General features: G+C 30.1%; 5 protein-coding genes across 10 annotated transcripts; 3 read left to right on the forward strand and 2 right to left on the reverse strand.

The window, feature by feature from the left end:
* Positions 1 to 85: 85 nt before the first annotated feature.
* On the forward strand, positions 86 to 2,715 carry LOC106789281 (dehydrogenase/reductase SDR family member 7). Of its 2 annotated transcripts, none has more exons than XM_014753367.1 (8): positions 86 to 490; positions 796 to 931; positions 1,049 to 1,201; positions 1,315 to 1,421; positions 1,530 to 1,769; positions 1,858 to 1,980; positions 2,054 to 2,220; positions 2,331 to 2,715. In XM_014753367.1, the coding sequence occupies exons 2-8, from the start codon at positions 808 to 810 to the stop codon at positions 2,401 to 2,403; spliced, it is 987 nt and encodes a 328-aa protein (XP_014608853.1). In that variant the 5' UTR covers positions 86 to 490; positions 796 to 807; the 3' UTR covers positions 2,404 to 2,715. The 2 variants fall into 2 exon arrangements, with proteins under 2 accessions (XP_014608853.1, XP_014608854.1); XM_014753368.1 differs by lacking the exon at positions 86 to 490 and adding an exon at positions 523 to 623.
* On the reverse strand, positions 2,615 to 3,934 carry LOC106789282 (28S ribosomal protein S2, mitochondrial-like). The gene is made up of 3 exons (XM_014753370.1): positions 3,733 to 3,934; positions 3,535 to 3,633; positions 2,615 to 3,421 (listed from the first exon to the last, which is right to left on the reverse strand). The coding sequence occupies exons 1-3, from the start codon at positions 3,767 to 3,769 to the stop codon at positions 2,766 to 2,768; spliced, it is 792 nt and encodes a 263-aa protein (XP_014608856.1). The 5' UTR covers positions 3,770 to 3,934; the 3' UTR covers positions 2,615 to 2,765.
* A 280-nt stretch (positions 3,935 to 4,214) lies between these two features.
* Positions 4,215 to 9,061, forward strand: LOC106789264 (structural maintenance of chromosomes protein 2). Its single transcript, XM_014753337.1, has 8 exons — positions 4,215 to 4,557; positions 5,007 to 5,429; positions 5,512 to 5,787; positions 5,880 to 6,650; positions 6,761 to 7,348; positions 7,456 to 8,077; positions 8,158 to 8,411; positions 8,546 to 9,061. The coding sequence occupies exons 1-8, from the start codon at positions 4,390 to 4,392 to the stop codon at positions 8,969 to 8,971; spliced, it is 3,528 nt and encodes a 1,175-aa protein (XP_014608823.1). The 5' UTR covers positions 4,215 to 4,389; the 3' UTR covers positions 8,972 to 9,061.
* Positions 9,062 to 9,606: 545 nt separating this feature from the next.
* LOC106789265 (glycerophosphocholine phosphodiesterase GPCPD1-like) lies at positions 9,607 to 17,978 on the forward strand. Of its 5 annotated transcripts, none has more exons than XM_014753338.1 (15): positions 9,607 to 9,884; positions 10,533 to 10,763; positions 10,867 to 11,066; positions 11,236 to 11,402; positions 11,495 to 11,673; positions 11,776 to 11,907; positions 11,994 to 12,104; positions 13,510 to 13,663; positions 13,738 to 13,891; positions 13,998 to 14,223; positions 14,779 to 14,856; positions 15,449 to 15,604; positions 15,689 to 16,116; positions 16,226 to 16,394; positions 16,495 to 17,978. In XM_014753338.1, the coding sequence occupies exons 2-15, from the start codon at positions 10,617 to 10,619 to the stop codon at positions 16,786 to 16,788; spliced, it is 2,595 nt and encodes an 864-aa protein (XP_014608824.1). In that variant the 5' UTR covers positions 9,607 to 9,884; positions 10,533 to 10,616; the 3' UTR covers positions 16,789 to 17,978. The 5 variants fall into 5 exon arrangements, with proteins under 5 accessions (XP_014608824.1, XP_014608828.1, XP_014608826.1 ...); XM_014753339.1 differs by lacking the exon at positions 9,607 to 9,884 and adding an exon at positions 10,186 to 10,347; XM_014753341.1 differs by lacking the exon at positions 9,607 to 9,884 and adding an exon at positions 10,187 to 10,347 and having other exon boundaries at positions 10,639 to 10,763.
* A 4,645-nt stretch (positions 17,979 to 22,623) lies between these two features.
* On the reverse strand, positions 22,624 to 27,052 carry LOC106789283 (sodium/potassium-transporting ATPase subunit beta-2-like). Its single transcript, XM_014753371.1, has 5 exons — positions 26,743 to 27,052; positions 23,544 to 23,804; positions 23,257 to 23,438; positions 22,913 to 23,192; positions 22,624 to 22,838 (listed from the first exon to the last, which is right to left on the reverse strand). The coding sequence occupies exons 1-5, from the start codon at positions 26,867 to 26,869 to the stop codon at positions 22,735 to 22,737; spliced, it is 954 nt and encodes a 317-aa protein (XP_014608857.1). The 5' UTR covers positions 26,870 to 27,052; the 3' UTR covers positions 22,624 to 22,734.
* Between the last annotated feature and the right edge of the window lie 419 nt (positions 27,053 to 27,471).

Raw genomic sequence — 27,471 nt, forward strand, 5'->3', positions numbered from 1 at the left:
ATAGAATAAAAAAATTGACTTCAATCTAGAAAAATATATACATAATTTCTCATTGCTTTTTAACCTCCAAATACTCTACTTTATGATATAGAAATTGACAATAGAAGAAGAATATATATCTTTATTTTAACACAGTATTGTCATTGAAACAGATAGTTTTTCTATATATCGTTACATTGACCTAATTTCGTTTTTTTTTTTTTTTTAATTTAAACATACAGAAAACAATAAAGTGGGAGAGAAAATATTGCTTCGTTCCAAAGTATTTCATGCAAGGTCTCTTTCTCTCTCATTCCCCCTGCCCCTTCCATCATCACCCAAAAGTTTATCGTTTTTGTATAGTAATGTTTTAAAAAGCAAGAAAGCATATTAAATACTTGAGATAAGGAGTTTTTCGTGCAAAGTTAGCACATAAGAATTTTTAATAAGCTTCATTTTATCATATGCCAGTTTTTCAGTCAGAAATAATAGCATCGTAAAAATTGAGGATGTAAGTACCGATTAATAGTTTAATGTGAATCGTTTTGCGCGTAATGTATTATTACATATATATAGTTACGTATAGTAATAATATCAATTAGGAACAGTTATCACAACTTAGCAATGCATGAAAAAATTAAAAAGTAAAATACCATATGTTTATCATATATTTTACCATATGTGATCTTAAGTTAAAAAAATAACTTGACCAAATTTTTTACTAGTTCTACTATTATTTATGCTCGTTTATATTTTTCATGACGAGCGCGAAGATAAATAATAAATTATTACTTATTCAATTTTTTTTATTTTTAGTTACTTACAAAAATGGATTTCTTAGCATTTATTGGGCTCATTAGTATCTTTATTGTTCTCCTACATTTGATTTATCCCTGGTTTTCGGATTGTAATATGCAACTTGCATTTCTAGAAAAATTTGGAAAACCTATAAGTAAGTTTAAATAAGAATATAACTATAAATAGTTCCCATTAGCTAACATTATAGCTTTCATTATGTATCGTTAAATATTAATGCAAATTTAATTCCTTATTATTATTCATTCCATAGGTTCGTTAAAGGGTAAAGTTGTCTGGATAACCGGTGCTTCCAGTGGAATCGGAGAACACTTGGCTTACGTATTAGCAAAAGCTGGATGTAAATTAATATTGTCTGCTAGGAGAGAGTTACTATTGCAAAATGTTAAGAAAGCTTGTTTGGAAGGTAAAAATAATGTCTTTATCTACTTTTACATATTATGGATAGTATAATTGTCAAGTATCTATTGATTCGTGAAAAATAAATATATTCTGTATCCTCAAACACTTTTCTTGCAGGAAACTCTTACTTGAAAGATGATGATGTGTTAGTTCTTGCATTAGATATTTGCGATATTAATTTACATCAGAAAGCATTTGATACAGTTATTGAAAAATTCGGCAAGGTATACAAGATTTTCATTATATCTTACTCCTTTAAGTATACTATTTATTGCTAAAAATCGATATAATACGCAATTTAAAAAAAAAAATTGTAATCATATTATGTTCAGCTTGACATACTGGTTAATAATGCTGGACGAAGTCAGAGGGCACATTGGGAAAACATTGATATCAATGTAGATAGAGAAATCTTCGAGTTGAATGTATTTTCTCATTTATCATTAACTCGAATAGCCATGAAATATTTCTTACAAAATAATCTCGGCCAGATTGTAGTTGTATCTAGTATATCTGGAATTTTTCCAGTTCCTTACTCGGCAAGTTATACCGGTAGCAAGCACGCTTTGCATGTTAGTATTATTTTTCAAAACAAAAATTTATTTTCTATTAACGTATTATTTGTTTATTGTACATTTTATTTTATTTGATTTCTTTTAGGGTTACTTTAATTCCTGTTCTGTAGAAAAAATAGGGCAGAATTTTCCTTCTATAACTATGATATGTCCTGGGCCGATTCAAACAAACTTTTTGCTGGAAGCTTTTACAGAAAAATCAGGACAGGTGATCTTGTTATTTCTTACAAAATCATGATTTTTCGCAAGCAATAACTATATAATATTATGTCATTTTCAAGAAATTTGGAATAAAAACGGATAAGGCTGATAATAAAATTAGTGCCAATCGTTGTGCTACATTATCAGCAATAGCGATTGCAAATGAAGTTTCCGAAGCATGGATTTCACATTCATTTGTATTATTCTTATCATATGTATTAAAATATTATCCAAATGTGGGCTCATGGTATGTAACAGAATATATTTCAATTGTTATTTTCAATGTGTTTTATTTGATAAATAGTTTTTTCAGTAATTTTTTATTCAAAGAATTTATTTATACTCGTATATTTTTAGGATTATAATGAAGTTTGTGGGCAAACGATTTTTAACGAAGCTACGGGATGCTAAAAATGCAGATAAAATTTAACGAAAATTTCAATTTGTGTATACATATCTCTATTTATTGACACGATGTATCAACGACGTGTTTTTTTCTGACGCAATTCGAAAAACTACGGCTGTATATGGCATATATATATATAAACACGAAATAAATACTATTGTGTTTATTTTAATAAACGTATATTTCTAATAAAAGTAAAGTAGTATAGTTGAGTTAATTTTAAGAAGCCTGTTTCTTTTTTATCAATTCTTTATTTAACTCGTATAACGTGGCTGATAGTAATGAAAAAATTACATTTTTTTGTAAAAAATAAATCGTGTAATAAATGAAATATATCGAAGAGAGAATTGTATTTTACCTTTTTACACATCAAATATTAACAATTACTATTCGATAGATTCTGACTTCTTTAAGATAGTTTTCCTAGCATTTTTGCCACGTAATATTGCCTCGGAGAAAAGTTTACAATAAAGTTCAATGGCACAGGGTGTGTCATCATTACCAGGAATTGGGTATGTTATAAGGTTAGGATTACAATTTGTATCAACGATACCAATTGTAGGTATACACATTTTTGCTGCTTGAATGATTGCAGGATGCGGTGTGACTACATTGTCAAGAGTGTGAATAAATATACAGAGATCGGGTAACCTAGTTTCCAATTTAAACATTCTAACAGAATTAGTAAATGTTCCATCTCTCCAGATTCTGGTATGCGCATATTCTTGACACTTCTTAGCTGTTTTTTCTACAACGTAAGTACTTGCAGGATTTTTTGAAATAAATAAAATTAATCCACCTTGAAATGCAATATGAGCAGCGAAATTCAATGCTTGTCTTAAGAGTTCAGCCGTTTGGTTCAAGTCTATTATCAAGTGCCCTAATCTAGATCCAAATATAAAAGGACGCATATTTTTATGTAAAGTACCTTCCTTGTGACCATAGTGTACCATTGCGTCGAATAAATCTTTGACAGTAAAAAAATTGTGTACTTGAAAAAAGTCTGGATGTTTCATAGGATTAATGGTGAATTCTGTTTTATCTAAAAAATAGAATTTATTTTAACGAATAAATAGTAAATGATGCACGTAATATAGATAAGAAATAGATAAATATAACTATAATATATATATTTTTCGTATATATAAAACATACCATTTGTTTCTTCTTGCTTAATAATGGAAGCTTGCGTTGACATTTTTTGTCGATAAACATTTGATCCAAATGCTCGTAGAAAATTTCGTTCTCGTAAAACTATATGATAAAAATATAATAGAAAAAAAATATTATTCAAATGTGATTATTAATCACTTGAAAAAACTAGACTCATATATGTATACCAAATAGATTTACATTTTTGTAAATATTTTTGTATTGTAATTCTAGCCATTATGTGTAAAGACGTTTCAAATGTTTATTGAAATATTTGCTGTCCTTCTTAATCTATAATTATTATTCACTATTCATTTCTAATCATTCGAATTCACATCTTTCAAAGAGTGTCAAAAAGGGCCAAAAGAGGAAAAATTAATACACTTTCTTATTCTTAAGGTGCGCTACTGTCGTGTTTACTTGTAGCGCTCTAGTCGCGCAACAATCGTATCGTTTTTAAAAGATCAATTTTGATTTTTAAAGCAAAATTTGTATTACATTTAAAATATCATACGAAAAATAAAATGAAGTACGAATGGTCACCGTAAACAGGATTTTCAAACAAAATTGAAGATTATTTTTCTATAGAATAACGGAAACATATATAAAGTAATATAACAATCCATGATTTAAAAATTTCAATTTAGCGTCGAATATATAAGCGCCATTTTATCAATATGGCGTTCATATTGCAGCGAAAGAAAATCAGTTTATGTAATAGAAGATCTATGATTCATATATAAGTTAACGGAACGAAGCTATAGGCTCCATGGTTAACGGTTCGGACCTCGTATTTTTCGTGCAATTAGTTTTCGTAACTCGTTAAATAATAAATATCAATAATAAATATCTCTCAAAATGTATATTAAATCTATGGTATTAGAAGGTTTTAAATCTTACGGTAAAAGAATAGAGATAAACGACTTTGATAAAGAATTCAATGCTGTCACAGGATTTAATGGAAGCGGTAAATCAAATATTTTAGATGCTATATGCTTTGTTTTGGGTATTACAAATCTCAGTCAGGTAAGGATGAATTATTATTTATATATATAATTATATATTATCAATTATTTTAGGATTATATACCATATCATCTTATTTTATTTTCATATTTTTAATTTGTAATGTTTAATTTGTCAATTGCGCTGGGTTTTTACGACATGAAATTTGAAGAGCGCGAAAGCTGCAAAAATGACTACACTTTTGCTCAAATTATTTTATATTATTAGATACAATTAATTCGATGCCTCGATCAAATTATTATCTAGAAAGTAAGAATATTAAAGCTTCATATTTTTTATTGATGTTTGTTTTCTCATCGGAGAAAAGCAAATTTTATGTCCTTTATTTAGCGTCTCTTATTTTCTATCAAATGCCATTTTATCGTATTTTGACAGAAGGAAAATATAAATCCTAATTTTTAAATATTAATTATGTTATTCTCCCTATATTATAATATTATAATTCTACAGGTACGTGCTGCATCTTTACAAGATTTAGTATACAAGTCTGGTCAAGCAGGTATACAGAAAGCAACTGTTACAATAATATTCGATAATCATGATCGTGAGTCATCGCCTATCGGATACGAGCATCACGAAGAACTTGTCATAACAAGACAAATAATTATCGGAGGGAAAAATAAATATATGATTAATGGATCTAACGTGCCTAATAAAAGAGTTCAAGACTTGTTTTGTTCTGTACAATTAAATGTAAATAATCCTCACTTCCTAATAATGCAAGGCAGAATTACCAAGGTGTTGAATATGAAACCATTAGAAATTTTATCTATGATTGAGGAGGCGTCAGGAACACGCATGTATGAAACGAAAAAACAAATATCTCTTAAAACTATTGAAAAAAAAGAAAATAAATTGAAAGAAATAAATAATGTATGTCGTAAAAAGCCCTTCTAAAAGTAAATTGTGTTTTATTTTCAAATATATTGATTTGCAATGTATTATTTTATCGTAGGTTCTGGAACAAGAAATAGCACCAAAGTTGAATAAACTTAAAGAGGAAAGATTTCATTATATGGAATTTCAAAGAGTCCAACGAGAATTAGACCATTATAGCAGATTAAATATTGCTTGGGAGTATATTAAAACTATAAGAAGCAATGATGAGGCAGAAGAGCAAGCGCAGCTTACTAAAAATGAAATAAATGAAAAAATGAAAAGAATTAGTATCGGGAGCAAGGAGATAGAAGAAATTAATATGAAATTGAACGAGATGAATAAGATAAACGCGGTTAGTAAATAAGTAATCTGTAGACATTTTTATATTTTTATGTATATGTGCATATACCTAGACATTGCTTTATTTTTCTCTTTCTCATTTAGGAATTTGGTGAACAATTAGAAAAATTAGAGGACGGATTAAAAGACGTGGAAAAAGAGCAATTTAAAATAACAGCCAAATTTAATAGCAATAAAGAAGACATTAAAGCTGCAGAAAAGACGGTAGAACAATTAAAAACGAACATTAACGATGAAGAGAAAATATTACACGTTAAAGAAAAAGAATTTGAAAATGTAGAAAGTTTGTTTAAGGAATTAAAAGAAAATGATGAAAAGGATTCTGTAGCGTTAATGGCTGCCCAAGAAAGATATCAAAAGATTAGTTCAGGATTATTGCAAAACGAGAATGGTGAAAATGCAACGTTGGAGCAACAGTTGATAAATGCTAAACAGTACATAACTCAAGCGCAAACAGAGCTCCAGCAGTCGCAAATGAGCCTGGATCATGCTAACGCTCAATTGAATACTAAATTAAAAGACATGCGTAATACGGAAGATGAATATAGAAAAGATAGTAAAGTTCTCGAGAAGAAGGAAAAGGAGTTGAAGAACTTGGAAGATCAATTAAAACGGATTAATTACAAAGACCGTTCGGAAGAGCTCCAAGCTCATAAGCATACGTTAAAAAATGAAATAAGATGTTTGCAAGAGAAAATAGACCTATTAGAACAGCGATATCCTAGACTTAGGTTTTATTATAAAAAGCCAGATCTCCATTTTAAAGAGGATTCCGTTAAGGGTCTGGTCTGTACGTCATTGAAGATTAAAAATAAAGATGCTGCGTATGCTTTAGACTTAGCTGCAGGTGGAAAGGTATATTGTTGTAAACTTTATATAAATAAAAACTTATTTCTATAATATTACCACAATGGATATGTAATGATATTATAAAAATTAAACATTTTTCTTCTATATTTATTTAGCTTTACAATGTAATAGTCGATACAGAACATAACGGTATGAAATTGTTGGAACATGGTCAGTTACAACAACGCGTCACGATTATTCCGCTTAACAAAATAGACGGAAGACTTATGGATAGCTATATAATCGAATTAGCGGAAAAATTAGTTGGCGCCGATAAGGTTCAACCGGCTTTGTCGCTTATAGATTTTTCAGAAGAAATTAGACCCGCGATGACTTGGATATTTGGTCAGATTTTTATATGTAAAGATATGGAGACTGCAGAAAAGATAGCTTTTCATAAAAAGATCATGAAAAAATGTGTGACCCTGGAAGGTGATATGTTTGATCCTGTCGGTACGTTGTCCGGTGGTGCAGCATCTAAAACGGAATCTGTTCTTCTTAAAATTGAAGAATTGAATGTAACGAAAGATCTATTGAAACAAAAACAACAAGATTTGTTAAAGATCGATGAGGATCTAATAATAAATGAAAAAGCAAGAGAAGAATATGCCTTGTTAAAAGATAAATACGATTTAATAAAATATGAAATCGATATGGTACAACAACGATTACAACAAACGATGCATCATAAAACTAAAGAGGAGGTACATTAATAGGAGATTTCTTTAGATTAGGGATTAACTAATTTTAAATAATTTTTCAGATGAAAAACTTATCCTTTTTCTTTCTTTTTTCTCTAATCTTTTTGTAGGTAGAATTATTGAAGACAAATATTGACAATTTGATGGAACGTATAGGTGCAGCTAAAACTTTGGAAAGAGATAACTTAATAAAGACTAAAGAATTGGAATGTCAATTGAAAGATGTTATTAATATTCGCGAAAATCAATTGAAAGAAGCGGAGAATCTATTAACGACCTTAAAAAGGAAAGCTGAAAAGAGTCGTGTCGAGTGGCAAAAACGGGAAGAAAAATTTAAAACGCTCGAGTTGGAGATGAAAGAGTTAAGAGGAATTATCCAGACTGGGAAACAACAATTAGTTAAGGTCGAAGACAAATTAATTGAACTCAATGAAATTGGAAATGCTTTTGCACAAGAACTCGAGGAAATTAATGCCAAGGTAAAAAGCTCAAGAGATCGAGTTAAAGAACGAAAGCAAATTAGAAATCAACAGAACGAAGGGATGCAAAAGTTAAAAGCAAAAAAAGAAAATATCACCAAACAAAAAAGTGAAGATGAATTGGAAATAAAAACATTAAATCACCAAATAATTTCGTTTAAAGAGTTTTCTTCAAAATGCACATGCAAGCTTGTAGATTTAAAGAAACAATATCGGTGGATAGAAGAGGATAAGCAATATTTTGAAAAAGAAGGTATTGCAAATTGCAAGGATGTTTAGGTTAGAAATAATCCTTTATAATATCAGATAGAGTATATTTATATTATATTCTAGGTGGCATGTATGATTTCAAAGTTAACGATCCAGGAGAAGTGGATAAAAAATTAAAGCAATTACGAACAGAGTGCAAAGAGTTGAAACGTAATGTCAACATGCGAGCAATTAATCTTTTGGGTAAAGAAGAAGAACAGTATAACGATATGATGAAAAAGAAGAAAATAGTGGAAAATGACAAGAAAAAAATACTTGCAACAATCCAATATTTAGATAAGAAGAAAAAGGAGGCGTTGGAGAAAGCTTGGGAACAAGTAAGTGATAATAAAATATATAATATAATATATATATATTATACAATAATTATACATGTTTGTCTTATTTACTTTTTTTTCTCTTCGCTTTCCTTTTTACCTTCGCTACTTTGGATATTACATTTATTTTCTAGGTAAACAAAGACTTTGGATCAATATTCAGTAGTTTGTTGCCAGGAACTGATGCTAAGCTTGTACCTCCAGAAAATCAAACAATTACAGAGGGATTAGAAATAAAAATTGGATTTTCTGGAATTTGGAAAGAATCATTGGGAGAATTGTCTGGTGGTCAAAGATCCTTAATCGCTTTGTCTTTAATATTAGCTATGCTTTTATTCAAGCCTGCTCCGCTTTACATTTTAGATGAAGTAGATGCAGCTTTGGATCTTTCTCATACAGAAAACATAGGTAAAATGTTGAAGAGACATTTTAAACATTCACAGTTTATTGTTGTGTCATTAAAAGATGGTATGTTCAATAATGCCAATGTATTATTTACAACAAGATTCGTTGATGGAATGTCAACGGTTATTAGAACAGAGAAATCTAAACCAAAGTAATAATATTAAGATATATTATAATATAATCCTAATGTGTGTAAATATAATCCTTTTTTTACTTTTCTTATTAATAAACTCATAAAATTCCACTTATTGTATACTATTGTAGATTTGACCGCTTCTTTAATGCATCGTTTCATCTGAAATAAATTCAGAAATTCATTTTAAATGAAAGTACAAAGTCTATAAGTACGAAAATAATATTTAGTAAATAATATTTATATGTATGATGTATACTTGAATAGCAAGAGATCAAATTCTTAGGCAAAAATGATAATTAATACTTAACATCACAACAAACGTTATAATATAATTCAGAATGGTTTAATAGAGAAATAAACAGGGACAATTAAGGAAATATTATTGTACGGCCTTGCATTTAAAAATAAAGATCTAACATTATCCGACAATTTACTAATATATAAATATGCTAAATAAATGAATGAGAACGGAGTGATCCGGCGTGCAAAGATTCTGCAGAAAAGAATAAATATATAGAATTAATCGTAGAATTGATAAATAATCTATAAATCGTTAAAATGATTTGACTTAATTCTCTGTCAACTAGCTAATAATAATAATATTTGTAGCTATTATAATATTTTAAAAATATCTTAAATACATATTTGATATTGAATGTAAGAATTTTAAAATATTAGTGTACACCGAGTGGCGCTATTTCCGGATATCCGGCATGTTGTTAAATTATGTTTAAGTTGTGACCGTCTCTTCCGTTAAAAACATTTGTACGGAAACGATAGTTTTGTGTTGTTCGGTAAATATTTAGTTATGTTATATTCGATTAAAAATATGAGGTGCCTAATTTGGGACTTTGTTAAATAACATAAGTTATCTTAAACCAAACACGTTCAAATAATATTATTCAATTGAAAATTTCTTGGTTACTACAGAGGTAAATAATATATAAAAAAAAAAAATACATATTTTTCTTAAGCAAAATATTTTCTTCATATTTCTTTTATCATGGACTTTGTATCCATTTTATTCTTTTGTCTAAATTTCATCTGCAATTTCCTGTAAATCGAATTGATTTGATTATACTCAATCTTGTGGCGCAATTTTTCTATTTTACTTTAAGTAACATTTATTTTTATTTAATACGTCACGTCATTGTCGAAACATGTCTATATCAAATTTCGCGTCGCGTCTACAATATGTTATATACAATATTTTATATACGTAACATGTTCATCTAAGTGAATGATTCAAATCATTGGTTATATTTACTTACATCATATTGTTATTAGATCTGTATTGTTCTAATGTAACAAGATTAGTTGATTTTTTCGACAATAGTATATTACTAGATATGTGATAAAAGTTAATATAAAGATTAAATTATTAATGGAAGCTTGGTATGTTATTATTAAATACTTTATATGACTTGCATATCCTTAATGTCTTTGTATTTATAAGCTAGCGCATAAATATCTGATATAATGGAACAGTTTACATTCTTTCATAAGCATTTCATAAGCCCAATTGGTAATGCGATGATGTTAAACGTATAAGATATATCATTCAGAGACCCTTATTACAGAAAATTAACTGATGTCAATTGAACGTGTCTTGAACACACAGAATAGTCAAAGAGAACAATTAAAAAAAAGATAAAAATAGTAATATGCAGCGAATGTGGTTTATAGAAAACAAAGGAGAGGAAGTCGAACTACTACAGGCAGTGTCCAAAGGTACTTCCGTCGACGTAACATCTAACAATATTTTATCCAACATGAGGGGTTCCAAGAGAGATTGGGTATTTAGAGTACAGGTGATTGCAAATTTTTCTTATATCTTATTATTATGTTATATATATTTAATAAATGTTTTATAAATATACATTTTGTTACAAAATAAAATCATGACGTCTTTAGGTGTCGGATTTGGAAAAAAACGAATGCTTATACGTTGTGGGAAATTTGCCTGAATTAGGGGCATGGAATCCTAATCAGGCAATCCAAATGTTTCAAGAATATAATGCTCAAAATGTTTCCGATTGTAAGAACAAAAGTGAATTTTATGACGCTGATGCACGCGCAGAAGCAGGATATGGTATTTCTAATGAAATAGATAAGTAAGTAATAGTGAAATATTGTTACATATCTTTTTAAACGCATGTTGCAACTTATTCGTTATATAAATCATTACATATAATCACTCTGTCGCATGTCTTATGTGTTATTCTAATTAAATTATTTCTAATTATAATTTTAAGATTATTTGTAAGGACATTAATATTTCAGAGGACAAATTTTTTCTCAAAAGATTACACTACCCGTTGATGCTGATGTAGATTATCGATATTTTATTGCTGTTATTTGCCAATCCAATGGTACTAAAAATTCTGCCAAGACTCTCATTATACGCAAATGGGAAACTCACATGATACCTCGTCAGATTAAGAAAAATCGTATGTTTATAAAATATCAAATATGTTAAATATTTGTATGATTTCTTTTTACAATTATTTTGTTATTCTTTTTTTTTTTTGTTGTTTTCCAGTGCCTGGTAACTTCCTTAATAACGCATTGCCAAATTCAGAAATATTTGGTTGTTACAATGGTTATTGTAAAGTTGAACGTGGTTGGCTTACAGATGAGACTGTGATACAATTTAAACTTTTTTATAATCCAATTAAATTATGGAAACAGCGGTTGCAAAATAGAATAGTGCACATTAAGGTATAATGGTTATATTTAATTTTTTATTTATCATTGAACAAAATAAGTAAAATAAAATAAGATTTAGTCAAAAAAAGGAATAATTTCGTTATTATAATGTAGATGACTCCAGTAAATTTAATTAGGCAGCACTCTTTAGAATTACAACAGTTTGGAAATGAGTGTATTGATGATAGCCTTTCTATGGACACTCAAGACATTGATCAATCTGCTTTTAGTATTACAGAAATTGCTGTAAATATATATTATCTTATTTTTCAATAATGAAATATCCAAAATTTTAAATAATATAACTGTTTGTATTATTCTTTATATTAAAGGTAATGAATGATGAAGAAACTCGCTTTAAATATCAAGAACAATTTGGTCGAGCTTGCATAGAAGACGAATTTATTATCTTCAATGTTGCTGTTCGTTATCCCGAAACTGTTGTAAGTTATAATACTGATTTTTCGAACGGAAGAACAATAGATACATAAATACGTGATAAACCATTGGCTGGTATTTATTGCTTACAGAATATATTGTTCGTTTGATTGAAATTAATATACATATTATACTTATTAACTCTATACCGAAGAATAATTAATAGCAGATCGATGGTGATTCACAACTAGTCATAAATAATATGGATAAATCACAGGGAAAAAATAAGTATTGACCAAATTTTCAGTATACCACCAGTAGGCTGGCAACATCTTCTATCGCGATATATTAAAAATTACTTGATAAAAGATAATTAAACTTGTTCAGCAGTTATTACCCTCCTTGAAATCTGCCAGCGAGCTTGCACGGTCTGACATGGACAGAAGACATCCTTCTGCTTATACAAAGCAAGACTTCTTCCGGTGCTATCAATGCTAAGCATCGATGTCCTCCACTTTACACTTGTGTCACACGACATCACACAGAGATATGATGGTGTTGATTGTCGTTTAACCTATCTGTTCCCATCCTTTGATTATTGTCTTTCGTAAATCTTTGTTATATCGTTTACAAATTTGAATTATTTCTTTTTATAATCGTATGCAATAATAGAGTATTTATATCAAACAACTTGGTAATACGCGTGAGATTGATTTACGTTAGTCATAGTTATCCTAGAAAAAAGCCAATCCTTAAAAGCTTTGCGATGTCAACGCTATATCACATCTCATAAACATCTGTGTGCGTCAAAAATGGTGAGATTCCCATCACTCCACTATATCCTATTAGATGTATTACTAATATTTTCTAGCTCTGACCAACTCTAATGTACCGTACGCGATGCCGTTGCGCAGGCAATGTCAGACCAAGCTGTCCATATCTTCCGAATCCGAGAATTGCAAATTTTGCAGATATTTTATTTCTAAATTAAACTATGAATGATCGGCAGGTGTTGCGGAATTTCCTCCGTCACCAGGCAGTGTACAGCAGTCGGCAATTATTGTTTTGGTTCATTGCTAGATTATGTAGGAAATAAATTATGTCTCAGGTTTTTTTTTTTCTATTGCACTTTTCAACAAATAGTGATGAATAGAATTAAATAGGTACCGTGATATATAACAAATATTTATGAAGAAAACTATAATTTAATTCCTACACTTTGTGCGTGATCAAGGAATATACCTTTAATTACTTTTTATTAGAACGTTTAATGGAAAGTATCAATTTGTTTGCAGTTACATTGCTAATGAACCAACAGGTAAATGTATAGTAGTAAGTTCATCAATATTAAAATCTCCTTGATCACTGTAATTTCTTTATGTTAAAATAAGTCTTTCTTAGGATTTATATGTGACTAATAATTTATATACATAATTTAAGTTAGATATATCAAATAGAATATTGTTTCAGGCATATTTAGTAGACTACTACGTATACAGTTCGAGGAGTTTCCCTGGCGAGCCACCAAATCATATTGGATTCAGTTACATATTGCCTAGTACACTGCAATCTAGTGTTGGAATGCTGACAGTGCCGATTACTAGCACAAGACATAGACCAATTGGTAAAGAATTTACTTCATTTCACTAGATTGATTCAATAACAAGACATTAATATTAATATACATTTTGATTGTAGGACAATTAACAATCGAATATGTAGTAATAAAACCAATCCCAAATTATCCATGGGATATGAGTATTTCATATACAAAGCATTGGGAACAAAGATGGTCCGGTTTAGATGTTGGTCATAGAGGACTCGGCACTTCTTTTAAATATGAAACAAAAAAGTAAGTTGTCTGAGAGATAATTTTAAGAACAACATTAATACAATAATTATACGTTTGTGGAGAAATATGAATTTATTTAAAAAAAAAATTTTTTTTTTTGTTACAGTTGTGCCAACGTAAGGGAAAACACTTTAGCATCTTTAAAAACTGCATCATATCACGGTGCTGATATGGTAGAATTTGACGTTCAATTATCGAAAGATCTTGTGCCAGTTGTATACCATGATTTTTATGTATCAATTTCATTAAAACGTAAAAAACAGATAGAAGCAATGGACACGTTAGAGATACCAGTAAAGGAATTAACTTTGGAACAACTTCATCTATTGAAGGTATTTTGATTATATTATGTTATCATTTTAGACATATATTTGCCATTCTAGAAATTGAAGTTTATGCACTATATCCATTTTCTCTTGTAGTATTACAATTAGATAATATTTAAAAATATAGAATGTACCATTATCAGTTTTAACGAAATAATTTGTCATTATATATTTTATGATCTATACTTAAATATCATAAAGATAAATAAAATAAATATCCTATTAAAAAAAAAGTCACATATATATCATATATGATATATATATATATATTCGCCTTTGTAATATTATTTCAGACTATCGTGTTCGAGACTCAACTATCACATAAAATGTCATTAATTTTCATATAGCATCTATTTACAGAGTACGGCTTAATTTTAATGCTTTTTATTTTTTGCTTTCGATGTGCATTTATTCTTTCTTTCTTTCTTTCTTTTATTTTTTTTTTTAAACAAACAGTCAGTCCAAAGAAATACATTATATAAAACCATAAGTTGTCATATATTTATAAATTCCTTAATATGATATATCCGTTCGTGTTTGTCTATTTTTAATATTTAACAGGACTTTTATTACCCGGATGATTCGTTGGGTAAGGTGCTGTATTTCGTTGATAAAAGTGAGCAGGGGGTAAACCAACTGGTGAGCTTTCATGTCGCTTCTGCAACTTGGCTTATTGCCAAAAATGAATTGGTCAGATGTCTGAATTACTCGATGCATGCTTTTTATATGATTATCATTAAACAATGAATTCTGGCAATATTGAACTTTTTTTTGTTTTCCTTTCAAGTTTATACGTCATTTTCTATAATATAGATCAATTACTGTCGTAAATATAAAAAAAGAAATATTAAAAGTTTCATCACGAATCATATTTTAAAAGATATATAAAAATATCTCATTGTCAAGGCAACATTAGCAAAATGAATTGTTCATAAAGTTACTTCGACAAGTCGATCGCTTTTGAATAATCACACATTTACCAGTTTCACCCCTTTTAATGTGTATTAAAATATAAATGATATTTATTAAAATCATTCATAGGAATACAGCCACTTTTACCATAGCATGTTACTAATGTTACAAGGGGTATGTTATGATGCTTTCAAAGAAATATCTTCTTGCAAATCATTTATTTGATGCTCGGTTCACGAATTCAATAATAAAGAATAGCACCCTCAAGAGTTTATTATAATTCAATTGTTCTCTTAACGGATACGTATATTTTTTATAGGTTTACCACGTGGCTGAAGGTAGAGAAAAAATTGCTCGATTTTTTGATGAAGATCTAGAAGACCATCAACCATTTCCTACTCTTCAAAGTGTACTTCTCGAGTTAGAGCCACATGTTGGATTCAATATTGAAATTAAATGGACTATGCAGTTAAAGGTTCAATATGTTTATAAACAAAATAATAGACTTATTTGAAAATGATTATATTACCACGTTAATAAGACATGTTATTTTCAATAGGATGGTACATTCGAGCTCAATCATCCATTCGATCTTAATATGTATTTGGATATTATATTGAAAGTTGTTTTGGAGTATGGAGGCGACAGGAAAATAGTCTTCTCATCCTTCAATCCTGATATTTGTGCTATGATACGTTTGAAACAAAACAAATATCCAGTAGTATTTTTAACTCAAGGTGTAACTACGAAATATCCAACGTATCACGATCCCAGATGCCAGACAATACCAATGGCTATAAGACACGCATTGTCGTCTGATATTTTAGGAATTAATGTGCATACCGAGGATATTCTTAGAGATCCTTCTCAAGTCAAATTAGTAAAAGACGCTGGTTTAATTATTTTCTGTTGGGGCGATGATAATAACGATACAGATACTATTCGTCACCTTAAAAAACTTGGTCTACACGCAGTTATATATGATAAGTTAGTAAATTTAATGAATACTCTAGCGTATATTGGAATATATGTAGTATATAGTCATTTTAATATTAATAAAATAACACATTTTTGTTTGTTTGTTCGTTTGTTTTAGAATGGACGTATATAATTCAAAAGATGTTAAGGAAAGTATATTCTTAGTGGATGCAAGGGAAAGTCAAAAAGCATTAATAGCTTTTAATAGCATTAATAGTCAAGCAGGTAATACGCAACAAAATCCAATTATTCCTGATTCGATTAATATGGATTATAACGCAGAGAAGGTATATTCCTTGTCTTATTTAAACATTTAAACGTGTGAAGCAAGGATTTGTAAATCCATCCAATATTATTTTATTTTTTATCTGTTCTATCTTTTTTTAGGAATATTTGGTAGATCTTAATAAGACACGAAATTTATTATCAACTTCAACGGCAACATACGTATCCTCTCGTATTAACAGCAGCACTGCTGGTGACAACATATCCATGATTAAAATGCCATCTTCTTGGCAACAATCTTCAGGAAAAAATGAACTTGGTGGAGATTTTAACGTGTGCGCTAAATCTTTTGGAAATCCGGTCAAAGCTATTAATATCTCTGATATGGTATGTGGCCAAGCCACTGTCTTGCCCGAAGCCTATGGAGAAGATGAATCTGCAAAGGATTGTCTTTGATGTTTCTCATTGAAAAATTCCTTCGTTTCTTGGTTTTAATGCATAATAAGAAGCACGTTTGGAATAGGATAAACGAAGCAAGAAAAAAATGACAATTTTATGAATAAATCAATATGTCAATTTCCAACAATGTTTATAATAGTGCAGAGAGACTATCGTTGTTTAGATTATTTTTATCAATTTGCGTTATACTAAAATAACTCATATGACCATATATATGAAGAATATTTATAAGTAACAGTTAATCTCAAATTCAAATTGATTTGTCTGTTTCTAATCTTCTATTATTCCAATATTCTAATCTTTTTATTGGAAAAACAAATTGTACTTCAACATAAGTTAGCCTGTTCGGTTCCTATAATTACTGGATTTTTATAAAGACACGACAAAAATGCTTAATGTTTGTTTTTTTTTAAAAGAAAACAAGGAAAGGAAAAATATGCAATATGAAAATTTACAAAATATTTTTACTTACCTATTTGTCACTGCTTTCACGATATAGAACTATATCCGTGTTACGTAACTCGATAAAAATTTACATTGCAATAGTCACGTAACTTTTTATACATAAAGATGATTTTATTCTCGTGTCATATAATTGGGTACTCTTAGACTAATTAAATCTATTTATAATTGTATATATTGTATATTAATGCAAATTACATAATTAATATATCCAATTGCTTTTCCGTTCTATAGGTTCAATCCTAATATGAAATTGTATAATTACATTAGGACTGCCATTAAACACAGTAATTAAAAGCGAACCAAACATGCTAACGACGTTCAAAGTTCCGATTTTACAAATAAATGATAACATATACGTGAGTGTATATAATGAGAATGAGATAACGTAATTATTATATTACAACTATAATATTACCGTCTATTTAGCAATTTTATGACGGATTTTACAATAAAACATTTGGAATGATTCATTTTATTATTCGTTCCAAGTATGTATGTATAATATCAAAGGAATATTTTATAAATGCTAGTAACGAGAGTTACAAGTAGATAATAATTCTAATTTCTAACAAATTGTCGCGAGTAGTAGCGAGAGTTCAACTTTTTAGTACAAATCTTTTTAGGTATATTTTTATTTAAACTGTAGCAAATGTAAATTTCCTTATTGAAAAAAAGAAGAAATAAATAACGAATACGAGGTAAAAGTTGTTAAGTATACTTAAGAGAAAAAAAGAATGAAAAAATGATGCGTGTACTGCGTTGCCAGACACGGGATCGAGCTTCTATTTCGACCTGCAGTTTTGATGTAATCCAATCGAATGAGAAGCTACGTGTTACATTAACAGCAGGAGTCCCAACTCCTGTTAGGATTGCATGGTTTGCTCTTAACGAGAGACACCAAAGCACATATAGTAATGTGGTGTTATTTGCCCTGACAAGCCAAAGATGCAATTTTCCTTATAAAATACCACACAAAACAACAATACAGAGCTTAACGTTTAACAGATGTCTTAAAAATTTAGGAAATTTGCGGAAAATCGTCTCAAGTTGCTGGTTCGCCCGAGCGAAAAAGGCCTCGAATGCAAAGGGTTAAAATAATATAAGGTACGTTTTCTTTTTAAATAATTTTACAATACAGTATGAATATGTGGACACCGTAAATATAGGCAGGTATTTTGAAACAAAATCGAAGAATATTTTTCTTCTGCTTGTCATTAAATTTCAATTTTTCAATATCATGCTTTAATGGTAAATTATTATTAATAACGTTATTATATATAAAAAGAGAGAAAAAGAAATCTAAATATAAATATTGAATATAAGTGAAAACGAAGATGTCTATGACATACGTATGTACTTACTTTAGATACTTTTCTTTTGAATAATTTCAATGAAACAATATTTTTTTTTTTTTACTTTTATATCGGTGCTTGACACTTGCATTTATTTTTTCAAAGATCATTTTTGATCGTTGATATTGCGTAAACGAATGATTACATGTAAATAGTATGATTTCGAAAAAAATGAATGAGCGTAATAATAATAATGAAATTAATAATAAATAGCACGTCCTGGCTGATATCTTCTATCGAAGAAAAGTCTAAATGTTGATTTTACACAAAAATGTGAATTTTTTTCCCGTTTCTTATTTTTCCACACGGACTAACATATACGCACGAATATATGTATATGTGTATTTATGCATGTTTATTGTTTTGAAAAAAAAGATGATCAATCTAGCAGCGTTTATATATATACATAAAAATGTTTTACACATTCACAAATCGTATTCAATGAAGAAAATTTCGATTATTAATCCCTCTTATTGTTAGGAATGAAATTCGTCGTATATTGCCTTCGATAAGTATGTCCCTTATTGTTAGTATTATTACGACATGTTCTTATATAAGTACATAAGTAATTAACGGGGATATGTAAGAGCTACAATTTTATGTACGTTTTATCTTTGGTATGACATTATGTATATATATGTATGCAGTTTATGTATATATGTTGCGTTGCCTATTATGTTCACATCATATCTCTTCTTCTATATTCTGTATGTGTGTGTTCATGTGTATTAGTTTTATTTTTATTCATTTATTTTTTAATCTTAAGTACATTATATTATAATCCTAACATTTGAGTTTTTTTTCTTTCTTTCTTATTTTTTTTTGTCTTTTTATTACTTTTTCACGACCATTTCTCTCTCTCTCTCTCTCTCTCTCTCTCTCTCTCTCTCTCTCTCTCTTTCTCTCTCTCTCATTTGCGTCGATATAAGCTGAACTATTATTAAATATATATTCTCTTCTTAATTAATCGCTGATTAATTAAGTTAGTTTTATTATCTTAGAAGAAAAAAAAAAGTGTCTCGCATGAGATCGATCAGTAATGACAATAAATATCGGAATTATACATACAACGAAAAAGTTTCGTGCATTGTTGTACCCTTCTTCTTCGTTGCCCGTTAAAAACTCGATTATTTTCGAAACGAGTATGTGAGTCCCATTTGGATGGAAGAAATCTTAGTATTTGAAAATGGACATCGAATAAGCCAATTATATATATTTGTATGCATGTATGTTGGTTGTACTTGTTTGTATTTTTAAATGAAATTATTTCACATCGAGTGTCCATGATAATCTAATAATTTTTCATATATTGACAAAGCATAATTCAAATATTAATGACTAAGAATCGATTAATAATATTATCACTTCAGATCGGCACGCACAGATGCCTAATTAAATTAGATTATTTGTTATCTTCTGGTTACACATATTTATCACTGCCGACTATAATTAAACTTCTGTTCGAAATTTGAAAATCACAGAAGATAATTTTTAAAGTCGCATGTAAGTAGACTTTGTGTGTGTGTGTGTGTGTGTATGTGTGTGCTGTATTGTTTGCGTATGTAACAAAACAATTGTCGATTATATATGTGTTTGATCTTTATTTTTTTTTTTTGCATATGGCAGCATACGTTTTACGTTTAAACTTTTCTTTTTTTTTATCTTCTTCTTCTTCTTTTTCTTCCGTTTCTTATTTATTAATTTATTAATTAATTTTAGTATTATGTATTTCTTCTTGATTTTAATTACGATTATTAACTTCGGTCAATCAATCAATCAATCAATCAATCAAGCTCTAAAGAAATATTGAAAAAACGATAAGTACAGGATATGGAAAAACGTCTTTAGGTAAGCCAAAGGTCCTAAATGATTTCACAAATCGATCGGAATGTTAGAGATTAAAAAAAAAAATTCAATTGATTGGTAGAATCCATTTAAGGACTTTCGGGCCACCCTTATACACCATTTTTCCTGATTCTTTTTGATATCACACTCCCAGTTGGAATCGAGACCAGGACGCGCTCGTAAAAGAGATTTACAAAAAGCGAGAAAAGATCTGATTACAAAATAAGCCGAGAGTGAGATGATAATAATAATATAATCAAGTGGATCCGTTCGTTCAAGACAGGCAAACGAATTTCTTTCGGGACAACGAAGTGTTATTATTCTCTCTCTCTCTCTCCCTCTTCATTTTTTTGTTTTTTTTTTTAACCTCTTTTCTTCTTTTTTCTTTTCTATAATTATAATCAGCTACAAAGACACACGAAGGAGAAACTTTTCTTAACTACATATTCGTACGCGTTAAGTATCATAAAACAATTTTTATAAATATTTACGAGATTTATAGGAATACATTTTTTATTTATATCAGCTTGCGATCGAGCGATTGAAATCATTTGTATTTTATTTTATTTCTTTTTTATTATTTTTTTTCTTTTCTGTTTGTTAGTTTTTCGATCTTCGCATATTAGGTTCTTGGATGTTGGGAACGAACGAAGATATCCTCTCTCTCTCTCTCTCTCTCTCTCTCTCTCTCTCTCTCTCTCTCTTAAGCAGATATTAATTTAATAATATAAATTTGTTCTCTACAATTCACACAATCCCTAAGATTTTGCATATTTTCCTATTTTATTTTTCTTTTACCATTTGCATAGTGACTCTAACAATATAGATAGTTTTTATGTGATACGTAATATAATCTCAAAGTGAAAGTTTATGTACTTCGTATATTATCCGATCACATCGCTATTCCTCTAATATTATTGTTGTTGTTGTTAATATTTAAACGCACGCGTGTCGTTTTCATGACGAAAAAGAGAAGAGAATTTGTTCATTGAAATTAGATCCAGCAAAAAAATGGGGACACTCTAAAGTGTCTTCTTTATTTCTTTCGTTCTCACTGTCATTTGGCTCTCTAATATAAACGTTCCTTCTTTGATATATAATTTTTTGTTTAGCGTGATAAGAGTAGTGCCAAATTGATAACAACTATTTAATTAACGCGATATAACAAAGAACATATATATATATATATATATGTATGTATAATATTTATAAATATTTTTCAGACACAACTTTTCAGGACATCTTCGCTCGGTTTAATAATGTCTCTTTATATCTCAACAGGTAGTCACGTTATCATACACATCGATTCGATTCGCAAGCTTTCAAACGGACCAAATCGTTGAAGCTTTTCTTGTTATTTTTGTTTTGTTTCTTTTCTTACAAAAAGATAGTAATAGCAAAAAAATGAGACAATGTCGTATTATATCTGAACATAATAATTCGTGCAAATTTTTAAACGCGAAATCTACCTTTGTACGCGTTGACTCACACGTTTCATTAAAAATCCAATTCACACTAATAATAATAATAATAATAATAATAATAATAATAATAATAATAATAATAATAATAATAATAATAATAATAATAATAATAACAACAATAAATAAATAAATAAAAATATTTTCGTATAATACTTAAAAATATATTAGCCAATTTTGTTGTCTTTTCTTTTGAAATAAATGAAGGAATAACGCTGCGAGATCTTTGATTTTTTTATCTTTCTTTCTTTTTTGTGCATTCCAGTTAGAACGATGAGATTCTCTGATAACGTTTTTTCTCTTTCGCGACGAGCAAACGTGTTTCTTAATTAATGATCTCTTTTGTAAAGAAACGATTTTCGTAAGAGAGATCTACGTAAACAGAGAGGATGGAATTATTAAGAGACAGAATCCTTCGTGAACACGATGGTGAGATGGTGGCGGTGATAAGGAACTAGGCGGTGAGAGATAACAACAACGAATGGCACAATGACAGTGTAACGAGAAGAAACAACAGGAATTATTAGTTTCGTGGACGGTGGTAGGGAGGCTCGTTTAGAAGATCTAAAACAATATAAATAGGAAAAGGATGCGCGCTCATTGTCAGTATTGTAAAACGGCCCGATGAAATTGATTTTTAAAAGTAAACACTTATCCTATTTTCTTTCTCTCTCACTTTTTCATTCTTCCTATTTTGTTCTCTCTCTCTCTCTCTCTCTCTCTCTCTCTCTCTCTCGCTCTCTCACTGTTGGACGCTGTTGGTAATAGTCTTCTTAGAGGCCATAACCAATAGACGACGTTTAATCCACCATCAATTCGAAATGTACGGAACCACGCCTTTCATATCTATCGTGTATTATGTTGTGCGCCCAGGCCTTGCACTCGATGTTGATTAATACACCGTCTAAAAGATTAACAGCAGTTAAACGTATATTTTCATTTAATTGGATAACAAATGTTCATCATTTTTCGACTTACATTTAGGCTTTTCAAAGAAGACAGCAACGAGAGGGCTTAGATAACCCGGTGTATTTGTAAATGGGAAATAATATCCAGGAAATCCACGACGTGGTATATATTGAATAGCACCCATATTTTCAATATCAGCTGGATTTTCTCCGGCACAAGATACCCAAACAGTGTCTAGTCTTTGACTTTGAGCACTTTCTTCCTTCTTGATATGATCTCGAAGATCAGTCGGCATACCAGGTGGGAGGTTTTTAGTGTCGTTATAGAAATTTGGCATCCATCCAAAGATCTATAAAAGAGATACATTTTCATCTAATTGCGTCGAAAAACAAAATGTTAATTTTTCTTCAAACCTTATTTAGCTTGAGAAAAATGCAAGGAGCCGATTTGTTGAACCCATATTTCTTCTCTTTCGTACATTGTCCCCATTGGCTCATATCAACGTCGCAAACTTTACCAGCTGGCACGGGTTTACCATAATCGCAGTGAATTCTTTGTTCAACGTCAACTCCAGACGCTCCATCCTTTTGGTATTCTAAACATATAGACAGAACCGTAATAGAGTTAGTTATAACAGAACAACCTTTTTCGTTAAAGAGATTAGAACTACTCTAAAAGGGTAGTTAGAATAATAGCTTACCTTGCAGAAATGCATCCAATTCTTTGGTCCAATGAAGAAAATTACCTTCGTCGCTAGCTTTGTACCAGATTAGAGTACTCTCGACATTACTTTCAGGTGGCATTGGCCGGAAACCTAATCCTGGATTGGTACCAATCAATGAACTGTTCAGTTGCCATTTCGGTGCTTCTGGATCTAACGTCTGGTAGAAGACGGCCAACATGGCGACGAAGAAACCACATAGTACGGCGTAAAATAGGACGTAGAATAGAAGGATCTTGGCTAAAATAAATGTTACCAAAAATGATCTATAAGTGTTTATCGAAAAATATCGAAAAATGTCTAACAATGTCGAACAATGTCGAACAATACCGTACGTAGACACGCATTTCGTTTTCGATCCTACAAAATCAAACGTTGCTATTTGATTAATGTTACCTTTTTTATTGCTTCTTTTTTCTTTTTTCGTTAAATATATATTTGTGACGTGATATATGGTCAGACGTGACACTCTCGCAGTCGAACATTAATCATATCATCATAGATGTCATGGTCAGAGATCGAATAGAGAAATACAAAGGCAATTATTATCTGACGAGTAATTGACCTGAATTAGTATTGTGTAAGCAATGTATGCTGCGCATTTCTGTTCTGACAATAAGAATCGTACGTCTTCGATATTTTCCATTCGGAACATTTTCTATATCCGATGTTGTATTATTTAATCGTATACGAGATTCCGTCGAAAATTCTCAAATCAATTTCATCAAAAGTAAGTTTGATTGATCGAATTGATTATAATTAATTGATTATAATTATATTTCCCAATCTGTGGAACCCATTTAAAGAGTAGCAATGAAAAAAATGTCTATAAGCACTTGTCTTTACTAGATTTTCTCTCAAAGGTACTAGAAATAAGCAGCACTTGTATCATGAAATTTCGCGATATTTAGAAAATTTCCTACATCTATCGAAATCGTTGATAGTCTTTTCGTAGTATACGCGTTCGAAGTTCTTCGATGCTGGAAATAATTGTCGAATATATTGTTGTATAACAATATATATCATGTATAACAACAATATATGAAATGAAATAAAAAGGGTAATTATGCACTTGTAACTTTGAGCACGCACACAATCGGATAGAAAATAATATATTACTTTATGTTTTTATGAAGTTTTTTCATTGATTTTATTCGTTCCTCAAGTGGATCCCATATATTACGAAACACTCTAATTAAAAGTGTTATCCTTTAGAAATATTACAGTTTGCGCAATGCTCTCGATATCATTCTGTAAGCGATCGCGAATTCACCGAGGTTTCTCAAACATTTTCTAAAACAATATTATCTTATTAATAATGATGAATACGAGATTTTCTAAAACAATATTATTTTATTAATAATGATGAATACGAGATCTGTCCGAATTCTCCGAAAATAGAATCGGATGCTCTTTGATTTAATAAGACGAAGCTTAAAGAATATAAACACAAAACCAATGACCCACTTTAGAAACGCACCGGTGACTTTTCTAGGTCTGCGACGGCGCCGTGCTTCTGCACAAAGTTAATCGATATCTTGAAAAGCCGCGAAATTTAATCGTTACCGTCCTAATATACCATCCAACGAGATTTCTCTTTTTTTTCTTCTTTTTTCTTTCCATGCAAAAGATCAAACCAATCGCAATAAATGTTCATTCTATATGATAGGTCTATCATTTGTTGCATCTGTCATTTACACAATGCATTATTTCTTTTCTTTTCTTTTTGAAGCATCAAAAATGATTATATATTTAGATAATAATTGAAATCATTGTTATTCGGATTTTAGTTAAAGTTTTGATACTTATACTTCGGCAAGCTAGATGTATTTAAAGATTCGATGGGAAAGAGAGTAAGAATGAAATCGAATCGAATTAGAACGTTCTCGCGTGTTATTAAACGATTTACATCGTTAAATGTCGTCGTGGTCCTACGATCAATCCGTACATTTTCAATCCGAGAATAATTTTTGTTGTCGACAAAAATATATTCCGATGAAAAATCAGAAACGATTGCATATATGTATCTCGTATTAGAGCACAATTGCTTAGAATCGATTGCTTCGTTATGACAGATTGTTATAGAAGGTAATATTACGCTAGTACTATTACGTAACGACCTACGATAAGAATGATTCTACAGAATTGTAACGCACAATCAACAAAAAAACACCCGAAATTTCGTGACAAAATTGTAATTTCAATGAAACGTTCGATATAACAGTCAAAATGCGACGAACAATTTCAATGTAGAAATCCTTAAACGTGCATTGACAAATCACGTTTAATGAATTCGAAAGATTACAAGTCGAGACGCGTCTAATAATTATAATTAAGCGTCGATAATAATAAACGTTGATATGAAATGACGACGTTGCTCGTTAGAGGTCTATAAGGGGCAGGCCGCTTTTCAATTGACCTATATATATATATATTAATTAATAACGAATTATTTTTAAATTCGTCCTTGTATTCGAACATTTATATTTAAAAATATTTCATACATTTATTTTGATCCTCTTTATTTTCTCTTTTATGATTGTAATGCATGCATATATTTAAAAAGAAGCGGAATAGGATCGATTCAGTTCGTTCATTTTTGTCGTAGGTAAAGCCGCAACCAGTAAAATGGGCCACTAGGGGTAACCAGAGAGAGTCACCGCCCTACCTATATAGTTTCTATAGACTAAAGCTACTATGGATCTGTTAAATGCCAAAATCTTGTTTCTACGTAATATTCAAGAGAAATAATACCATTGTAGTGGTACAATAAAACGATAAAAGTGACCTTATCTGAACAGGATATAATGATAGTAGAACGTTATGATAACTACAATATTTCCTTTTAGCGTGAAGAATTTCAATTGTGAACTCTTGTTCACAAAAAGTTAAAGAAAAATAACAAGACGAGAGAAAGAATGATAATATTAACTATTATAAAAAATGAAAAATTATGTAGATATTTCATGTTTTAAGTTAAAACATTAAGTTGAAAGATAGAAGAAAGAAGGGAGCTATTACATAACAACCGCTTTTCCAAAATGGTGAAGGGGACCGAGATAGAAAATCTCACGATTATAATTTTCACAATATTATATTCTTACTTTGTTCGAATATTAGCGATTCTATATTAATATATATTTGAAATGATATTCCATTGGATAGGAAGAAAACTTACCCCAACTTGCACCAGTACGTCCAAGAAATTGTCCTGTTTCCGAATTATACAGAAAGAGCCTGAAGCCTTCCCATTTACCAAGCTTTGGCGGTGGACTGTAATACTGTTCGACTTTTTTCCCTTCCATTTTTCGTTAAATGAAAAGATAAATATTTTCTGTTAAAGTTCCTCCAAGAGAACGCCAAGGGAGGAACGTTAGATTCGAATAGGGTCGAAGCAGAAGAAAAAGATGACGACGATGAAGAAGTAGTAGTACCGTTCTCGTCCGGCCGGCTACCAAGGGATGAATATTGAGCGGTTCGGTACGGAGTTGCCTCGGAGCTTTTCAAGGCGCCCCCTTCCCCTAATCCTGGATGCGCAGACGCGCAATCTCTTCTCTACTTATTTTTTATACTTTATACATCTCAACACATTATTTTTTATTTTTTATATGCATATTGTTCTTTTATATTTTTTTCTTTTTTTCTTTTATCTCATTCCCTCTTCCTGCCCCTTTTATTCTACCCTTATATTCTATTATCTCTTTCTTTCCTCCTTTTAGCCGTTCGCACCCCTCGTCCTCGTTTCTTTCAACCCCCGTTCAGGCGCACGTCGTTTCGATCGAGCACAATCCCACTCTTATTCTCGTTCATCAAAAGCGACGCCTCCTTTTGGAAGATTCTTAGACGACGATGATCCTCCTCGTTATTCCATCGTCTTCGAATTAAATCTGACATATTAGACCTAGAC

This window comes from Polistes canadensis, unplaced genomic scaffold, assembly GCF_001313835.1.
Source record: "Polistes canadensis isolate GaletaPanama2010 unplaced genomic scaffold, ASM131383v1 scaffold_173, whole genome shotgun sequence".
Lineage (NCBI taxonomy): Eukaryota > Metazoa > Arthropoda > Insecta > Hymenoptera > Vespidae > Polistes > Polistes canadensis.